A 20,685-nucleotide genomic window follows, 5' to 3' on the forward strand; every position below is an offset into this window, starting at 1 on the left:
GGCAAAATCTATCGAAAAGCACCCATAACTCTTATATAATGAACCTTCGACATAGATTATGAAATTAGATCTTCTTCTCTTTAAGCTTAATCATTATGTCACATCTATTGTATTTGTCTTAATGCGTGTTTTGTGTCTGGCAGGGAGGACATAAATTCACAACACTCGATGTTTCAATCGCACAGGTGCGACTCCAACTTGACAACACTACAAGGTTCGTTATCTGTATCCAATACCCCATGACTATGCATTTGCTTGGCACAACACATAAACGCTATGAAACAGGGCACGGCTTCCGTTTCTTATAATTTTTGGAGAGACCACAATGCCAACTCTCCACCGTACTTTTGTATGACACCTCTTCATGACGTGCATTGTATACCACGCAGTTTCGATCTGTGACATTTTATTGCAAGAAGATATGTTTAACTATTCACATTGCTTTTTTGTAGCTTCACTCAAACATTGTCCTCCGGCTTGCACAATTGGATGACATTTGTACACGATTATCAGGTCGGAAGTGTAGTTCAATTTTTTTTAATCTGATTATGCTTTCTTTATTTTTTAGTTTGTCAAAGATTCCTTAAGTTTAGTTTGGCCACATGTTTTCCTCAACAGTGCATGCTCAATTTTGATCATCGTATCTATATATCAAATAGACATGCATTTCTTTTCTCATATTTGGCAATTCAACTTAAATATTGAAATAAAGTAAAATTGACTATGCTTGATTGAAAATGGTCGATATTACTAGGTTGAATGGTGCAATCTGCAAACAACCATCAAATTAGGTTAAGTTGCAACCCTTTTGCTCGATTCAATGACTCTCTTTAGTAACTCTTTGTCGTATATGGAGCACTATGGGGCAATCTTCCCAATGCTCATGAAGTCCCCAAGCTTAGGTATTATTGGTGCTTATCAATTGGTTCTCCTCATTTTCTTGTGTCACCAAAACAAAACCCAAGGCGACAATAATCACAACCAGCTAACTAAGTAGCCAACCGTGCTCCAAAATCTATCAGATTATGTACGGCAAAGGCCCACCAAGCAAGACTAGTTTTGAGCACTGGCCCGGCTACTGGCCGGCCCTCCGCCTTCTGTCACGTTCTGTGGATGTATCATGTGGTGCCTTTCCCAAGACCGGGAGTAGAAATCTAGATAAATATTTACGTTGCGTAAGGTTGGGGAAAGGGGCAGCACACGCTACAAATCCCTAGGGCACGGATCGGACTGGGGGCCGGGGCCCATTATCTCTCTCTCTCTCACACACACACACACACACACATCTCGGATCTCCGGTGGACGAGCGGGAGCACTCCTGTGCATTAATTTGCAGCTACAGCTTTCAGTTGGACAATTTGCGTGGCGAGGCCGCCCGAGCCGGTTGCCAGCCAAGTGGTAGCATCGAATCCTGCACCTCGCGCGGCCAGTGCTCTACCGCTCCACCTCATTTAAGCGCAGCTAATTGGTGCAGACCCGCTTAAATTTTGGGTGACCGGCCCTGCCAGTCACGCTCACCTACAGCGTGGCTAGCAGGCCGATATTTAACTACCTTCACCCTTCTCTTCTATGCTTGGTTGCATGTTGGCAATTTCAAAGGTGCAACTCAATCAACCAATTGCTCTTGCTAGGAGATTCTGCAATGACAATCTAAACAGGACCCCAATGTTGTTCAATACCTGCATCCTCCCTAAAGACGAAGACTTTGGCCTTAGACTAATATTGGACCAGGTGGATATTGAGTGCATTGCTTGTAGATTCGATGTTGCTAAAAAGTATATATTATCAGAGAGAAGCTGTGTCAGACCATGCGAGGGAGCCTTGATGGCGGTGCACGAGGTCAAGGAAGAGCTACAAATGTGGCTACACCCAAGCCACTCTTCATTCAGCCAAGATTAAATTTTACATTGTAAACTCAAAGTATTGTCTCACCAATTGTGCCAAATGGAGGATCAGCAGCATTGACGTCCAACTATACCACGACTTTGATCAAGCACCCGAAAACATTTGTGCTCCCACCTAGCTAGAGGTGCAAACCATGGTGGCCATTGTCATGTGCAGAGATCCCTTTTTCATAGCTGGTCGAATAGGCACTACCAAATTCCTTGTGCCCACATGTACAATGTCACGTGCCGCTGATGCAGAGCATAGTGTTCAAGCTTAACTATGAAATTTGCAAAATGGAATCCAAAAACTTATATACATGCTTAAAATGGACACTAGATTACATACGGCCGACAAGACACTTTCACAAATGAGATTCTCAAACTTGGATATTTCTTCCTGCATGGTTGCCTCCTCTATGAACATCACATTGTAACACTAGCTACTAGTAACTCCCTTGAGCATAGAAACTACCTGTCGCATTGTGGGTCGCTTGGAAGGAATATCCTGAACACAATCACATGCGATCTGTAAAAACTGTAGCATTTCACATTGATTGTCCCTGTGATCTGCTTGTAGAAGCCATGGATCTAGTGCCTCAGACCAACGCCTCTCATTCACAAGCTGCCTTACCCAGCCTACCAGATTTGTGTCTTCAAAAAACTCCTTGTCTGTAGGTCTCTTCCCAGTGAGAAGCTCTAGCAAGATCACCCCAAATGAGTATATGTCCCCTTTGAACGTGCACCTAAAGCTTTGGTAGTACTCTGGAGGCACATAGCCAGGTGTCCCTGCCAATGTGCTCACACTCAGGTGAGTGTCCAGTGCACTTATTAGCCTTGCCATGCCAAAGTCAGACACTCTAGCTTCAAGATTTTTGTCAAGCAACACGTTGCTTGACTTTATGTCCCTATGGATTATGTGGGGCGGCCACTCGTGATGTAGAAAGCACAGCCCTCGAGCTGCACCGCACGCAATTTGCTTCCGATTTTGCCATGTCAGCTTCTGTTTCATCCCCTCATGATCTCCATGCAGCCTGTCATCTAAGCTTCCACCTTCCATGTACTCATACACTAACAACCTCTCTTCGCCCACCTTGCAATAGCCTAACAAGGGCACCAAGTTTCTATGCTTGATCTTGCCCAAAGTCTCCATCTCTGCTGTGAATTCTCTGTCTCCTTGATAGCTGAATTGCAGCAGCTTCTTGATGGCAACCGTAGACCCATCTTTTAACTCAGCTTTGTACACCTCTCCAAAGCCCCCTATGCCAATGAGGCTGTCCAGGCTAAAACCGTTTGTTGCCTCTATAAGCTGTGCAAACGTGAGCTTTTTAAGAGGCCTCTCGAAGGTAGCCACATTGATGCTAAGGGGCTCTCTCTCCCCTCCTATGTTCCAGTTGCTGTTGCCATGGCATGATGCTAGATGAAGATTGCTGAGCAACTCATCGGTGTCTTTTTGTCTCTTCTTAGCCCTCAACACGATACCCCACACTGTCAACATACACATTAGTGCAAGAGCTATGAGAATCCCCATAACAATGCTGTTGGCCCATGGCAACACAGTAAAGTGGTTATGATTAATGCATACTCCACCCGCACCACCACTGATGCATCTCTCAGATGTAGTCTTGTTATCTTCCGACACATTGCCACAAGGTGGCAGGGGTTCACCACATAGACCCGGGTTGTGTTCAAAACCAGCTGAAGGAGCAATGCTGAGCTGCCCTGTTGAAGGGATTGGGCCAGAGAAGTTGTTGTTAGACACATCAATTTGAACCAGAAAGGAGCAATTCGCAAGTGGCCAAAGGCCTCCTTCAAGCTTGTTATAGGAGAGGTCCAGAACTCCTATGGTTCTGAGATGCATAAAGCTGGCAGGGATGGCACCCTCCAGCAAGTTATGCCCAAGGCTCAACATCATTAGGGCAGTGAGATATCCGATATCTTGGGGTATGCTGCCCTCCAGTCTGTTGTAGGAGAGGTCCAGTACCTGTATACTACTGAGGTCTGGATCATCATTCAACAGGTCTCCTGCATAGAGTCTAGAGGAGTTACATGAATTCATCAATGCAGTTGGGGATAGAGCTTCTGGAGTTATGCCCGCAAACTCCAATAAAGTCCCCAGTCCTCTACAACCACTGCCCTGATTTCGTATGAATGCAAACACTTGACCATGCAGGCGATCGACACGCCCATTTACATGGCGACCAATTCCTGGAGGGATGTGACCACTCAAGAAATTGCTGTTGAGATCAACCCATAGAAATTTGCTAGCATTTGCAATCTCAGAAGGTATAGGTCCTGAGAGGCTGTTGTTGCCCATTTCTAGCATTGTCAGCTGCTGCATGCTCCCTATGAAAGCGGGGATGCTCCCTGTGAGCTGGTTGTTGGAGAGTAGGAGCCATTGCATTTCAGTGCAATTGGAGAGCTCATCGGGTAACAGACCAGAAAGAAAGTTGTTATTTAGAATCAAAACTCTCAGTTTGGACAGCAGCCCTATCTCTTTTGGAATCTGTCCAGTGAACTCATTGTACCACATCGACAAGCTCTCCAAGTTTGACAGGCACCCGACTTCAGGAGGTATCTCACCTTGCAGATGATTGAAGCTGAGGTCCAGCGCCTTGAGCTTGCTGCAATTAGCGAGAGCTGCTGGAATTTCTCCTACAAAGCCATTGTTGGGGAGCATCAATTTCTCCAAGGCTGAGAATGGATTAAAGCATAATTGTGATGGAATAGGACCACTCAGCTTGTTGGAGCCTAGGTCCAGAACCTTCAAATTGTTCAAGGTCGTGATCGCCATTGCAGGTAGTGGGCCTGTGAAGGCATTGAAGGTAAGAAGCAAGCTCTCTAAGCTGCGAAAACGGGTGACAACTTCTGCTGGGAATCTGCCTGAGAGCTTGTTGCTGGCCAAGTTGAGGTATCGGAGGGAGTTACAGGAGCTGAATGAAGAAGGAATTGTACCAGAGAGGTTGTTGACGGAGAGGTCCAGGTGCACTAGGGTAGGGCATGCATTTCCAATTTCCTGTAGTATGGAGCCAGTGAATGAATTGTTCGAGAGGTCCAGGACTTTGATGCTGTCAAGACTACCCAGCGATGCTGGCATCCCGTTTCCTATTCTGTTGTTAGAAAGGTTGAGATACTCAAGACTGCTGCATTTGTCAAGGGAGACGGGGACCTCCCCTGTGAAGGCATTAGAGGACAGGTCAACTGAAATCATGCCTGCGCATTGTCTGAAGATACTGTCATATATGGGTCCTGAAAAATTGTTGAAGGAGAGGTCGAGCACTTGCACATGATGAGCACATCCTCCAGCACCTGCCTGCACGTACCCATCACAATTTGTGAGCAAATCCGGAGGCAGCTGGCCACTGAAGGAATTGGAAGAGAGATGAAGCTCTTGCAGGGAAGGGCATTGGCTGATGATGGCAGAGGGTACATTTCCCGTCAAACGGTTGTAAGAGAGATCAAGCAGCTGGAGACTCCCGCAGCCGTCTGTGAAAATGGTATGTGGGAGAGAGCCCGTGAGGCTATTGTGCGAGAGATCCACCACTTGAATAGTCGAGCCACACGCGCGGAACAAGTTCGTGGGGACTACTCCCTCTATTACATTGTTGGCAAGGATGAGGGTTTCAAGACTCGCACAGCTCGTCCCAATCGTTACATCTTCCACAAAATGCAGCTGATTGCCGGACAGGTCCAGAAGCTTGAGCTGGTCGAGTGGCTCTAGTAGGGAGGCTAGCACCACATCTCCTTCAAGGCCTGCATTTTGGAGCTCTAGCTGCACTACCCTCTTCGATGTCGTGCATGTTATTCCATACCAAGAACAGGGATCGGCCTCATATGTAGAGCTAACTGGACCCTGATCTTTCCATGTAGACAAGGCCCCAGCAGAGCCTTGTGTAAGCTGCGCTTTGAACCGCAGCAATGCTTCCATGTCTCTCGCCTGATCACCTGTGTTGGCATGCTCATCAAGAAGCCTGCGATTTGCATGTCGATCAAGCTGCAAATGCATACTATACTGCTGGTGTTGAGGATGCGCCGACTGCATCGGGGAGCAGATCAGGCAAAGAGTACAGGCCGAGAGCATGGACAGGATACACAAAGGCTGTGTATTAATGCTCAAACGAACCCTTTGAGTTCCCATGACTAATCTATGCAGATCATCAGAAGAAGATGATGTGAAGAGAAGTACAGGTGCTTTCGCATGCCAAACTTAGCAGCTGATAGGAGCTGTGATATTGCATGCGCGCAATAAAGTATGACTGTGGCTGAGTATCTGAGTCGTGAAGAACAGACCAGGCCTCCTTCAAGGTTGACATGTTGCTACCTAAAGTTGAGCCGATCAGGCAAACTTAATAATATTATTGGTAGTTTGTAGACAAAGGTGAAAATGGTGGGTGGTGGCCGGCCTATAACAAATCAGCCAGTGCGTTATATAGTGTAGAATTAATATATGAATTGAGGAGGCACTATTTTAAAAAGTGAAATCAGTAACTTACAACAGATGTTTTGGTGAAAAACTGAGATTGTTAATATTGTGTACCATGATTTTTATACGCTGTCAAAGGTCTCATGCTAGCTAGCAACTGAGCATGTCATAAGAATGGGGATCCCTTGAGCTTAATAAATTCTTGGGGGAAGAAATGCGGGACTCGGGAGTCTCGGGGAGAGAGCAGTGAATACCAACTGGGCGACGTTATATGCTACATGCTGCTTACGCTCTTTTGGGGGGGGGGAGGGAGATCAGAGATGGGCATCACTGCTCAGATGGGCGTCGACCATGGACCATGGTAGATCAGCAGCACGCGCGCGCGAGCGCATGCGTGCAAAGGGGGCAAAAAGCAGTGAAGGACGTGGTGGAACCGTGGAGCTGATGGAAGGTAGACTGTAGTAGAAAGTGTGAAGTGTGAACTGAAGGTGGGAGTACAAGAGCGCGTGGGCTCTTTTGAAAAGGCAACGCCAGACCAGTGAGACAGGCACATGACATGAAATGTGTAGCTGGTCCACAGTTCCCGCTACCGCGAGAGATCAGAGAAAGCAATATATATGTAGACACTGACAGTTTTTTTTTTTTTTTTATAAAGCCTTCAAAGTTCATGTATTAAAGTTACCAGCTACGGTCTACGGTCGTCTCAGAGAGCGGGAGAGAGATTGCCATTGCGCTTGCGGCTTGCCCTGCAATATATAGCCTACCTAGACCTAGCTACCGCAGGCGCAGGTATGAAAATGTGCAGAGTTCTTTTTTTACCATAACAAGGCGTGAGATGTATAATATTAAAGAGAGAGCAAAATTACAAAATATGAGTCAGACCAAGGTGACTGATAAATACAATTGTTGAATGGTAATAGAACCCAGAACTTGTACTGAGTTTCTGATGAGTCTGGTATACACAGACCGCTCCAAGACTGAACACAGCTTCACTTCAATCTTAGTCATTAGATAGATTGTTGATCAATTCCTCTATATTTGTGACCAGCCTCAAACCAGTAACGTATAGCTCAGCAGCCTTATCTCTCTCTGCCTTGCATTCCTCCATCATCTGATGCAGGTGGTCATTGGACCCCTTTAGGAGGACCTCTTCAATTTTGCTGCGATTAGCACCATTGTAAAACCCTAGGCAGTCATTACGGACTTTGTAGCTGGCCTTGTAAATACGACATTGGTCCAGCTTCAGTTGGTGTACCTGCAAGTTGACATTAGAAAATAATTTTCTCAGACTATTGGTCTGGTATGCACCGTCAAATAGCCTGTTGTTCCTATCTTTCCACACAATCCATAGAAACTCAGCTCTGATTCTGTTCCACAACGCAGCAAAGGTTTTGATCGAGTCTCCTAAAAGCAATTGTTTCCAATTTGGGGTGTAACCGAGGGCAGTTATCAATGGTGACAATATTTTGCTTGACCTTGGGCACTTGATAAAACGATGAGGGATGTCCTCTATGGTTCTACTGCACCTGCAAACAGATACCATTGTTGATATTAATATCCTTCATTCTCTTGCCTGACCATGTTGCTTTGTGTAGTAGCAACCACAGAAGGATAGAATGTTTGGCCTGAATTCCTCTATCCCATATATTTATGAATTTAAAGTTCCATTGTTTCCTGTCATAATTTGTGCGTCATCTCCTATTCAGTGTGACATGCAGGGGTTCCTCAAGAGCTGGAGGTATGCTAGGTGGGTGGGACAGTTTGAATCCCCCTTTCCAGTACAGGGCTTTAGGTGATAGTTGGTCTCTACAAGATAACGTCCAGATTTGGTCTTGAGGAAACAATGTCCTTCTGGTGATGATTAACCTAAGTTCCCACGGCTGTAGCATGTGCCTGGTTATAAGTTCAGCATCCGTTAACCACCGGTGGTCCTGAGTGTGCCACAGGTCTTTCCAAGTTTTTATCCCTTTACTATGGATTCTCCTAGCAGACCTTAGCTGGTTCGTGCCCAGAGGGGGGATGGGGGGGAGGGACCACCATAAGGATTCTTCGGCTCTGATGGGCCGGCTGAACTTGGACTCCCATTTCACTTTTATCATTTGTCTGTATCTATTCCCAGCTCCCCATAATGTCTTCACTAACTCTGAACCCTGTGGGAGAGTAGGGAATGGGCTGAAAAAATTCATGACCCAAGGCATATGTTGCCATCCTTTATGACCTTTGAGTTGAAACCCGTCAAGATGTCGAAATAGAAGTGTAGCCCATTCTTGTTCAAGGTTCTCAAGAGCCCTAAGAATAAGTTTGACTGATAGTTTGTCTGCCCAGGAGCTAAGGTCAGTGAGCCCTAAGCCCCCTAATTCCTTGGGCAAACAACATACTTTCCATTTTACTTTGGCCAATCCTCTTTTGTGGGGATCCCCAGACCACAAGAAGTTCCTACATACTCTCGAAATATCTTCCAAGTGTGACTCAGGGGGTCTCCAGCACGACAGAAAAAATAAGACATACGCTAAGAGAAAATGCTTGATCACCATCCCCCTACCTGCTAGAGAGGCTTGAAAACCCATCCACCTGTTAAGTTTGGAAGCGAATCTTTCTTAGACCCAATTCCACCTTTGAGCTAGAGTGACTTTGAACCCCATAGGGATACCCAATAATCTAAAGATGGTTCCCTCTTGGATTACTGAACAACCCTGATCTAGGATCCATTTAGGAAGAGGTGCTCTGGCTGCTCTAATGCCTGTTTTTTCGTGATTGATTCTGGAGCCAGAGGCAGAGCAAAAGATGCTGAGACAATCCCAAAAAGCTTTGAGGGATTCTTCATCATTGTTTAGCAGACCATTAGTGTCATCCGCAAACTGAGAGAGACATTGCTGATTACCATTAGGCAGAGTAATTCCTCTAATGGTCCCATTCTGAATTCTGTCTTTAATTAGCCAGTTTAAGGCATCAGCTACTATATCAAAAAGTAGAGGCACGAGGGGGCATCCTTGCCTGACAGACCTTGCTAAGCGAAAAGCTTTGGACAGCCCACAGTTTATAGCAACACGTGCTTTTGCATTCCCAAGAAGAGTTTGGACAAAAGAAACCAGTCTGGGACCAAAACCCATCCTAAGTAAGCTTTCTGTGAGGAAAGACCACTCAAGCCTGTCATAGGCTCTGTCAAAATCAATTTTGACAAAAATGTAATCCTGCCCTATCTCCTCGGCATATTCAATGCCTTCCCACATGGAGATCACAGCTTCCAGAATTCTTCTCCCCTTGATGAAACCCTTTTGCTCGGAAGAGAGCCAATTCATGAGGGTGGGAGTGATTCTCAAAGCAATAGCTTTGGCAAAAATTTTGTATGCAGAAGTTAACATAGTCAAAGGTCTCCAATTGGAAAGGATTTCTTTTGGACCCTTCTTGTGAAGCAGCTTGATGATGCCTGTATTGATAGGACTCGGGAGAGCCTTGTGATGGACAGATTCTTCCCAAATCATTAGCAAAATAGGAGCTAAAGTGGCCTTGAATATCTGATAAAATTCATCAGGCAATCCATCTATCCCTGGAGTTTTATTCGGTTTGAGAGATTCAATAGCTCTCTTGATTTCCTCTATTGACATGTTGGCTTCTAGTTGATCAGCAATCCAAGGAGGGATGACCCTTTTCCTACATTCCCATATGATATTCCGTACTCTGATTTTCTCTGGGTGAAGGCTCTCTAGAGGGCTGAAGAGCTCGTCAAAATGATTCCTTGCTATCTCAAGGTTTTCCTCCGGAGTGCTGGCTACTCCTTGGGGGGAAGATAGCATAGGAACCACTTCCCTTTGCTGTTTCTTCCTTAGCTTTTTGAAGATCTCTTTCGAGGGCTTGTCTATTCTACCTGCCCACCAGTCTCTGAAAAAGATGGAAGAGTGACGCATCGTAAGATCCTCTTCAAATCTGATTTTTTTAATGATTATATTTATTTTGAGCTGAATTTCTTCATCTTCCTTGCTCTTGGCTTCGAGTTCCACCAGCTCTGAGTAGATTAGGTCTCTCCTGGCTCTCCTTATGTCAGCTACTTCTTTCCTGAATCTTATTAGAGATTGTTGAGTCAACTTGATTGCTTCAGACCTGGCTTTGGCAGGGGTGATTCCTTTGGAAAAAGTCTGCACCCAAATGGCTTTAATGTGGTCTTGGACCTCCTGAAGCTTGAATAAAGTTGCGTCAGTATGGAACCAATGGTTCCTAATCTTTGTGTGCTTATCATCTAGGGTAATAACCAGCGGGTAGTGGTCTGAGGCACAGGAGGTGTACCTAGGCTTGTCTTTAACCCTATTAAATTCATTAGCAAGTTGAATGCTCAGATAACATCTGTCAAGTCTGGCTTTTCTGGCATTGTCTCCCTGAGAATAATTTTGCCAAGTGAAATCTCTTGGAGCACCTACATCCCAGAGATCTAACTCGTTTTTCAACAAGTCCCAACTGGCTTTTTCGGTTCCCGAGATAGTAGTCCCCTTCCTTTTGTACCTATCTTCTGAAGTTTCAACCATGTTCATATCTCCAAAAAGAACAACAGGTCCTTCTACTTTGGTGAGACTTTGCCAGAGTTTGGTTCCATCCGAAGTAGAACCTGCAGCATAAACTGAAACAAGGGTGCAACGCACTGGCTCTTCTATACACACGGATACCCAATGGTCCCCAGCGAGTGACTTCTGAGGGTTTATCCTCCAGTGGAGGGGGATCCCTAACGCAGTGCCTCCTGAACCTCTGTTATGGTTGGAGTGATGCCAGCAAAGGGTTTGTGAGATTGTCTTCAATATCTGCTGAAGCTCCTCTCCTGTAGTTTTAATCTCATGTAGACCAATGACATCAACTGGGTAGTTCAAAACCCAGTTTTTGATTTTCTAAGCTTTGTGGGGGTCTGAGATCCCCTTGACATTCCACGATAGGAGCTTCATTTATTAACCCTCCTATCTCTCATGTTCTTGTTCTGACCTCCCTTAGGGGAACTCTGAGATACAGAGTTATGGGCCCTCTTGTTGTCCTTATGGAAATCCATTGGAGCAGGCCCTGTTTCCTTCACAGAGGGGTCAGTGGCCACATTTTCCTTGTTGCTTTTGTCATCTTTATCGGATTTGTTTAGATCCAATTTCATCTCATAATCAGCTTCCTTGACTTGCCTTTCCAGCCTCGCTGCGGAGTCCTCCTCGTAGTCTGAGTCAGGGCAAGTAGAATCGACCACTTCTGAGTCCTCCCATTCAGGCAAGGTAGCTAGGAGGGCAAACCTGTTTACTTGTTTCCCCTTAAGTTTGGAATCCCTGCTCTTCTCTTCTTCCCCTCTGTTCATCTGCCTAGTTGGGGGGGAGGGATGAGGCTTACGGTTGACATTAGCTTCTGCGTTCGCCCCTTCTTTCGGCTTACTAGTGGGAACCTTCTCAGGTTTAGGGTTTTTTATTGAGCAGTCTTTGACAAAATGCCCCTTTGCCCCACAATGGAAGCACGCATTAGGCAAGTATTTGTAGGCCACGGGTTGGGAGAATGACTCACCATCGTCCAAGGCAATAATGATCTCAGCTGGCAGGTCTGTGGTAATATCCATTTCAATGAGAGCATGTGGATGCCAAGAGGGGATATAATCCCCTCTTGCTCTTCCTCTGAGCACTCTACCTAACTGGGCACCAATGGGTCTCAGGTGATTATGAAAATGCAAGGGGAGATTGGGGAACTCGACCCACACAGTGAAAGGAGTCAGAGCGTCTCTCTCAGGATTATACTCCTTATTCCATTTGAACAAGCAAAGGGGAGAAGACCTAATTAGCCACTGACCAGTACTCAGAACTTTAAATGCCATTTCAGCAGATTTAAACACAAATACATACTGATTTTTAGGCAGTGCTTGTATTGTTTCAACCTCTGCACCTATGTGCAGAGTTCTGAGTATGAGAAGGTAGCTCAAGCCATGAACGGTGACGGCTTGATGAAAACTGGAACTTATTAGTCTGGAAGAGCGGTATGTTTTCAGTTGGGAGACGAGCAATAAGATTTGAAAGTTGAGTGGCAGTCGTTGCCACATCGAGCTCTTTTATTATGAGCATGATGGTAGAAATAGTAGATGATTGCTGCTTCAATATTTAATAATATCCAAACCAATCATGCATTCAGGCATGACACATGATCTTGGGGTGGGACTTTGGCAGCTTCATGGATGACTCCTTACGACACTTTAGCATGCATGCTTGACGGAGGTAAAATGCAAGTCGGCGACTATGTCCACTTCTTGACTATAAAGTTGGGTTGTATTACTCTCAAAGGTAGGGATAGTCTCGAGCTCTGCCAAAATGGCACAGTTGATCAAGACAGGCAATGTTGATGATGCATACCAAGTAGAGGTAGCCCCTGCACTCTCATTACACAGCTATCATGCTAGATGCATGTACATGTCCGCAAGCTATATGGAAGTCCTTCAAGAAATGGTGGAAAGCAACTTCATACTGGTCATAAGTCAATCAAATTCTTTTAAGAAAAATTCAAATAAGTGATGATGCATACCAAGTAGAGGTAGCCCTTGCACTCTTATTACACGGCTATCATGTTAGATGCATGTACATGTCCACAAGCTATATGGAAGTCCTTCAAGGAATGGTGGAAAGCAACTTCATACTCGTCATAAGTGAATCCAATTCTTTTAAGAAAAATTCAAATGCAATGCAAGGACAAGCAACATCACATTGTAATGCCCACTATACTGAGCATATAGTGGGCCTAAGATCGCAAATAAATAAGAAGAGACTCAAAGAGTGATTTCCAACCAATGCTAACATATCTAGGTTTGTACTGTAAATTTCCCAGTAGATATTGAAAAATGCTTGTTTAGATTTCATTAGACCTTGATTTTCAAGGTCTAATGAAATCTTTGTTATGATTTCATTAGACCTTGATTTTCAAGGGCAGATTTTGGGCATTTTATTTATAAATCTCAATAATAGCTCAGATTGTCTATATATCTCGGATTAGCTTGCCCTGAAAAACAAATGCTTTAAGGACTCGACTTAGTAAGGACATGGCGAGAAAGAAGTAGCCTCCTCACATATAATCACTCTCGAGCATAGCTTAGCATAGTGATAATGAAGATGGAGAGATTGATAAGCATTTCTTTGAGCATAACTCTTGGTTGGATTTGCATTACATACCCAAGGGGTGTTGGTGTAGGCTCTCCACTTCTCATTGCTCAAGATTGGAGAAGGAGATGACTTATGTGCACAACACACAATGGGGGAGTGTGTGTATGGCTTATGGAGTATATGAGAGAGAGCGACGATTCAATTTTGCTACATTACTCTTGCTACAAGCCTATTGGCTCAAGCCTTGGGCTAGCCAATGCATGGCCCTAATCATAACAAGCAAGAGGTGTAGCATTTGGACAAGTGTCCTCCTTTCCCCCCTTTGAGAGAAATATCTTGATTATTTAATTGTTGCGTTTGGACAAGTGTCCTCCTTTCCCCCTTATGAGAGAAAGATCTTAATTATCTAATTGAGTCTCAGTTCTCATTGGACCTTCCTATAGGTGATCCAATAGGATTCAGACACATTATGAGGGAAATATCGCTAGGGGCCTGACATGTGGCCTTAATGCCTCTTGAGTCGTGGGCTTGCCTTGAGTGTGTGTGTGAGTGTTCTCTCTCATGTCCCTACCTTTAGGGCTCGCCTCCTCCTTTGTAGGACTCATCTTTGACTTCAACACCTCAAGCAACTTGGTCATCACAAGCACGACAAGCACCTTAGTCATCAAGCACCTCAAGCACCTTAGTCATGAAGCACGACAAGCACCTCAAGCACCTTAGTCATCAAGCACGACAAGCACCTCAAGCACGGGCCTAGCTTGCCTAAGGTCTAAATTGCCTAAAGGTCCTAGGTCTAAGGACTCTTATCACTAACCTTTGGAGGCCTTTAATGAAGATAACCCTAAGGTTTTTTAAGCTCCATTAGATGCACGTTGGTCTCTAGATCTCCTTTTGAACCCCTATTGAGATGTTGTAACATTAAATGGCCTAAAAACTTGTGTGTAGCGGAAATTAGCATGAACATAGTGGGCATTTCATTATAATAGATTCCTAATGAGAATTACAAGAGTGCTTGGGTGGAGAGAGCAACAAAAAGCATAACACCTAGTTAGATAGCATGAACAATACTTTTTAAAGAGAGAGAAATTAAGCTATTGACAACAGTTGAGGACCGAATTTTCTTGGAGCCGGTCCCCCCTCCAAAAGGCTTTGTATTATGGTTTCTCCCATCAAGAGAGACATTGTACAATACAATTCTTTGTGTTCCTTCAAGACTAGCTAGTGCAATGAAGATGAAAGCTTCATGCACTAAGCAAAACACTTAGCAAACACAACATCAATTATCTCCGGTCTCAGACCCAAGACCTCACACACCTTCGAAGATGGTGAGAGCTAGCAGGGTATGAGAGTAGATTGAGAGGAAGGAGTAGTCTTACGAGAAAGATGTTCATCTCCTCACATAATCACTCATATTAGCATAGCTTAGCTTAGTAATTAACATGGTAGAGGAGATGAGCATGCATTGAAGCTTGGCTCTTGGTTGGATTTGCATCACAAAGCCAAGAGTTGTTGGTGTAGGCCTCCCTTCTCACAAGCTTGGAGTAGGTGGTAAGCTTTCCATTAAAGCTTGAGAAGGAGAGAGAGTCTTCTTTACTTCACACATGAGATTGTGTGAGTGTGTGTGTGTGATAATGCCTTGCAAAAATCAGCCCCCCCTCTCTCTTGGTCAACCCCTCTTGCTATTTGCTCATGCTCTACTCTCATTGGACCTCCCCAGGCCTAGCCCATGGTAATTAAGCAGTATAAGTGATAGCCTTCTGACATGTGTCCCCCTTTCCCCTTTTGTGAGATCTTTAGGTAATTTAATAATTCAATTAAACTCTCATTGGACCCCTTTGCCTCTTGGCCAATAGGAATCAGGCAAGCCATTGGGCTGTTGAATGCTCATCGGACACCTTGGGAGACTGTCCAATAGTCTTCTAGAGGACTTAATTCTCATTGGTTCTTTTATTAAGTGTTTTTAAATTAATTAAACTAGATTTACTCTGGCCTAATTCTCATTGGTTCACCTCCAAGGCCATCCAATAGGAATTGGGTACACCTTGTGGGCATCTGGGCTAGGGAGCTGACATGTGTCCCTCATTCCCTTTGTGTAAAGGGAGCTTGTGTGTGTGTGTGTGTGTGTGTGTGACTTTGTCTCTCATCCCCTACAAGCAAGGCTCGCCCCCTCCTAAGTAGGGATTTGTAAAGACTTTTTTTCACACACACAAAGCATCCAATTCCCCCATGGTTGACCTTTGGACACAACCTTTGAATTTTGGAACCTTAGCATTTTGGAAGTCTTAATGGGCTGAACCTTAGGGTCTTTTTAGCCCATTGTTGCACATGGCTCTTTTGCAGATGGCCCCCCCTTTGGATCCCTATTTTCCCTCCTTTGGATCCCTACTGTGGCCGGTCTGTTAGCTTAACCAATATTCTAGCTTTTTCTCCCTTGGCACTTCCCCATATTAAATGATCAGTTTAACATGAGAAAATCATTTAGGAGAATTAGATATTGATTATTATGACATTACCTCTCTCTTGAAATCATAGTCGTCCTCGACTATGGTGTAGAGAAGATAAAGCATATTCATGAGTCCTTTTCTTAGCGGGTAGAGGATCCCTATTACCCTACGACATCATTCCACAATGGATGACTGGTCCATTTGGTGCTTGAGAGCCTGAGGCTGCTGCAAGCATGTCTGCACATTAGTCCTATCAATCTTCCATAGTAGAGTGACAAGCTCTACTTGGTGTTTCGGAGACGTCGTCTCCGCAAACTTGATCTAAGCATGCATACTACTTCATTTTTGTGCACAATAAAAAAAAAAGAGTCTTATAAGACAAAAACTTTGTTCATTTTTAACATTTTGTACATTTGCTTACTCTTGGGAAGCATTGTAAGCATTGACAAGGTTTAGGTTATCCTTTAATTGTATGCCTTGTATCCATCTAGCATCTTCAAAAGGATAATTCTTAAACTTAATAAGATATCGTCGGATAGTCTTACCGCCTCTTAGTACCTTGTCTTCATGTCGGATAATGGACTCGGGCTGCAGCACCTCCTCTTGGTCCTCGATCTTCGGTGGGTCTTCAATAGTTGGTTCTTGAGGTGGCTGTAATGGAATTTGCCTATTCAATTTGACAGTAGCGGAATTTAATGAGAGTACTTTCAAGAAATGATTTTGTGAGCATAGCGGGTTGACATAATTGAAGATAGCAACATAATCATAGCAATTAGTTAACTTGGCATAGACAATACTTTTGCAAGAGAGAGAATTTAGAGAACATGACAACAGTTGAGGACCCGATTTATGTGGAGCCAGTCCCCCCTCCAATAGGCATTTGTATTATGATTTCTCCCATAAAGAGAGACTTGTTACAATACATTCTTTGTGTTCCTTGTGACCTAGGTGAAGCAATGAAGATGGAAAGCTTCATGCATCACCATCACAGCATAACCTAAACTTGAAGAAAGCTTTAACTATACCAAGCCTCAGTCCCAAGACCTCAAACACCTTCGAAGGTGGAGAGAGCTAGTAGGGAATGAGGGTAGGGAAGAGGAAGAAGAAACATTCCATACGAGAAAGAGCTAGTTCCTCGCTTATCATAACTCTTGTGCTAGCATACATAATAGCATGGTAATGAAGAAGAAATAGATGGCAAGCTCAAGCATTGAAGCATGGCTCTTGGATGGATTTGCACTCCATAGCCAAGAGTGTTGGTGTAGGCTCTCAACCTCTACTTGCTTGGAGAAAGAGAGGGAGCTCTTGCACTTTGCATAGTACACAATGAGAGTGTTTGTGAGTGTGTGTGGGTGAGTATACCCCCTAAGCACCCGCCTAGCTTGCTTGGGTTGACCCCCCCTTGTAGCTCATGCTTGAAGCTCATTGGACCCCTCCAGGCCTAGCCAATCACAAGCAGAAGCCATTACAAGCAACAGGGATAGCCTTGGGACAAGTGTCCCCCTTTCCCCTTTGAGAGAGAGGACTTGATAAAAGCAAAAACAATTAGATAATTCAAGTAATTTATCATTGGACCCCTTTGAAGCCTAGCCAATAGGCTTCAAGCAACACATGAAGGTAACATGGGTAGGGACCTGACATGTGTCCTTGCTGCCTCTTCAAGCTGGGGCTTCCCTTGTGAGTGTAAGTGTGTGTTCTCTCTCTAATCCCTAGGAAAAGGTCTTGGCCCCCCTCTTGTAGGGATGCTTTTGACTTTAGGAGCTCAAGCACCTTAGTCATCAAGCATGACAAAGCACTTGGACTAGGGGGTATTCCCACAAGCATCTCAGGCAAGCATGTCAAGGCACCTCAAGCACCTTAATCAAGCGGCAAGTCAAGCACCTCAAGCATGGAGTAAGTCAAGCACCTTAATCAAGCACCTCAAGCAGGACAAACACCTCAAGCAAGACAAGCACCTCAAGCAGGTCAAGAACCTCGAGCTTGGGCCGGGTTCCCACCTCAAGCTCAGCCCTAGCTTACCTAAGGTCAAAGGACTTTTACACACATTATTGGAGGTCTTCAATGAAGCTAACCCTAAGGTCTTATGCTCCATTGGTTAGCCTTGCTCTTGATAGACCATCTCCCATTTGGGCCCCTTTACTATTGGCCCCGTGTTGAGATAGATCTATAAGCACATATCTATATCTTAACACTTGTTCCCGTTTATTCTCCCACATTAAGTGATCAATTTAATATGAGAAAATCATTTGGGTTGGTTAGATATTAGATTTTATGACGTTACCTCTCTCTTGAAATCATAGTCGTCCTCGACTATGAGGTAGAAGAGATAAAGCCTTAGTCATTAGTCAATCGTACTTAGCGGGTAGAGGATCCCTTTTTTTTACCCTACGACATCTTTCCAAGATGGATGACTGATCCATTTGGTGCTTGGGAGACATAGCTGCCGCAAGCATGTGTGCTCTTTAGTCCATTTCATTCTCCCAAAGTAGAGTGACAAATTCTACTTGGTGTTTGAGAGACGTCGTCATCACAAACATGATTCTAAGCATGCATACTAGTTAAATTTGTGCACAATTAAAAAGAGGACTAGTCTTATAAGACAAAAACATGAGTTATTTAAAAGAAATTTGTACATTTGCTTACTCTAATGTAGCATTGTAAGCATTGACAAGGTTCATACTATCCTTAAGTTGTACTCCTTGCATCCATTTAGCATCTTCAAAAGGATAATTTTTGAACTTAATAAGATACCGTCGGATTATCTTACCATGTCGTAGTACCTTGTCTTCATGCCGAAGGACAGCTTCAGGTTGTAGCACCTCTTCTTGGTCTTCAACTTCGGGAGGGTCTTCAATAATTGGTTCAGTTGGTGGCTCTCCTTTATAGGGCTTAAGTAGGCTTACAGGAAAGGCATTTTGTATAAGCCAATGGTTGGGCAACTTGAGTTGATAAGCTGTCTCATTGATGGGCTTCAAGATTTGGAAAGGACCATAGTATCTTTTTGCTAGTTTAGCATAATACTTTTGATGGCCCGTAGGATTTTTGCTCGTCGTTTTCCTTAATCGAGCCTTAGGAAACTTGAGTAAGACCCAATCATTTTCTTTGAACATTAAGGCTCTTCTGTGCTTATCAGCAGCAGCTTTTTGCCTTTGTTGAGAGATGGCTATAGCCTCCCTAATCTTTTGAAAAGATTCTTGTAGGTCACGGCTATACTCATCGGTGGCGAAGATCTTCCCATGTACTTTGAGTAGCAAGGGACTTTTAGGTCTTCCCTCTATGATCTCGAAAGGCGCTTTCCCCGTAGAAGTATGGACAGTATTATTGTAGGCATACTCTACTAGAGGTAAATACTTTTCCCATTGTGAGCGTTGATCTACATCGGTAACATAAGTCTTGAGTAGATCGAGTATCGTAAGATTGGCTATCTCACTTTGGCCATCCGTTTGTGGGTGATAGGCCGAAGAGAAATTCAATCTTGTTCCTAGATTTTCAAAGAGACCTTTCCAGAAATTACTGGTCATTCTAGGATCTCTATCTGACACGATGGATGTGGGTAATCCATGGTGCTTGAAAATATGAGATATGAAGAGAGTTGCCATTTGATGTGCCTTAATAGTCTTTTTGACAGGAATAAAATGTGCTTCCTTGCTAAACCTGTCGACTATTGTCCATATTCCTGTATTCCCATGGATAGACTTGGGTAATCCAAAGATGAAATCCATGGATATACTCTCCCATGGTGAATTTGGAATAGGCAATGGCTGGAGTAATCCACGTTGCTTCCCTCTATCATACTTGGTCTTTTGGCATACTACACATTTTGAAACATACTCTTGTATGTCCACTTTCAGGGTAGGCCAATAGAAATATGTCTCTACTCCTCGGAGAGTAGGTTGAATACCTCTATGCCCTGCATATGGAGGAGCATGGGATTCATACATAACCTTCTCACGAAGGGAATGGGTAACACATAGCCTATTGCCGTGGAGAAGATAACCATCCTGCAAGGTGAATGGTTCCTCTTTCTTCCCCAAAGCAAGGGCTGACATTATGTCTCTAAAGTCAGCGTCAGTAGCATACTCATCTATCATAGAGGATAGATCATTGTGAGTAGCTATAGACACTACATTAACTTTTGGTCGTCGTGAAAGTGCATCGGCAACTTGATTGTGCTTACCAGCTATGTGAGCAATATGGAAATTAAATTGCGAAAGAAAATTTGCCCACCTCATTTGTTTGTCGGAAAGCTTGGTTTGCGTCATGAAATACTTGAGACTTTGGTGGTCGGTTCGTAGGATAAATGGAGTCCCCAATAGGTAGTGCTTCCATGTGTCTAGGGCATGTAGAACAGCTAAAAGCTCTTTCTCATAAATGCCCAAGACTCGTTCATCACTATTGAGCCTTCGGCTCTCATATGCTATGGCATGCCCTTCTTGAAGCAAAACCGCTCCAAGGCAATCACCACACGCATCACATTGGACCTCAAATGGCTTTGAGAGATCCGGAAGCACGAGGACTGGTTGGGAAGTAAGCTTCTCTTTGAGTTTTTCAAAAGCATTTTTCTCCTTAGCAGTCCATACAAACTTAACGTTCTTCTTTGTTAAGTCGTGTAGTGGTCCTGCTACTTGAGAGAATTTTGCTATGAAGCATCTATAGTATACACACATACCAATAAAGCTTCTTAGCTCATGTAGATTCCTTGGGTTAGGCCATGATTTTATTACCTCTAACTTTGATGGATCCATACAAATACCATCGTGAGAGATAATATGACCTAGATATTGAATCTCTTGAAGGAAGAATTCACTTTTCTTTTGGTTGAGAAAAAGTTTGTTCTCCCTCAAGGC

At 44.1% G+C, this 20,685-nt stretch overlaps 1 protein-coding gene across 1 annotated transcript; it reads right to left on the reverse strand.

The window, feature by feature from the left end:
* Nucleotides 1-2,183: 2,183 nt before the first annotated feature.
* LOC147445109 (uncharacterized) lies at nucleotides 2,184-6,602 on the reverse strand. Its single transcript, XM_086527586.1, has one exon. It carries the CDS (start codon nucleotides 6,019-6,021, stop codon nucleotides 2,323-2,325), a length of 3,699 nt encoding a protein of 1,232 aa, XP_086383712.1. The 5' UTR covers nucleotides 6,022-6,602; the 3' UTR covers nucleotides 2,184-2,322.
* Between the last annotated feature and the right edge of the window lie 14,083 nt (nucleotides 6,603-20,685).

The sequence above is a fragment of the Adiantum capillus-veneris genome, chromosome 13, assembly GCF_014529385.1.
Source record: "Adiantum capillus-veneris isolate H3 chromosome 13, ASM1452938v2, whole genome shotgun sequence".
Classification (NCBI taxonomy): domain Eukaryota; kingdom Viridiplantae; phylum Streptophyta; class Polypodiopsida; order Polypodiales; family Pteridaceae; genus Adiantum; species Adiantum capillus-veneris.

Bases quoted from the DNA above. Each gene is read 5' to 3' on its own strand.
- LOC147445109 (XM_086527586.1), bottom strand. From the start codon at position 6,021: ATGGGAACTCAAAGGGTTCGTTTGAGCATTAATACACAGCCTTTGTGT.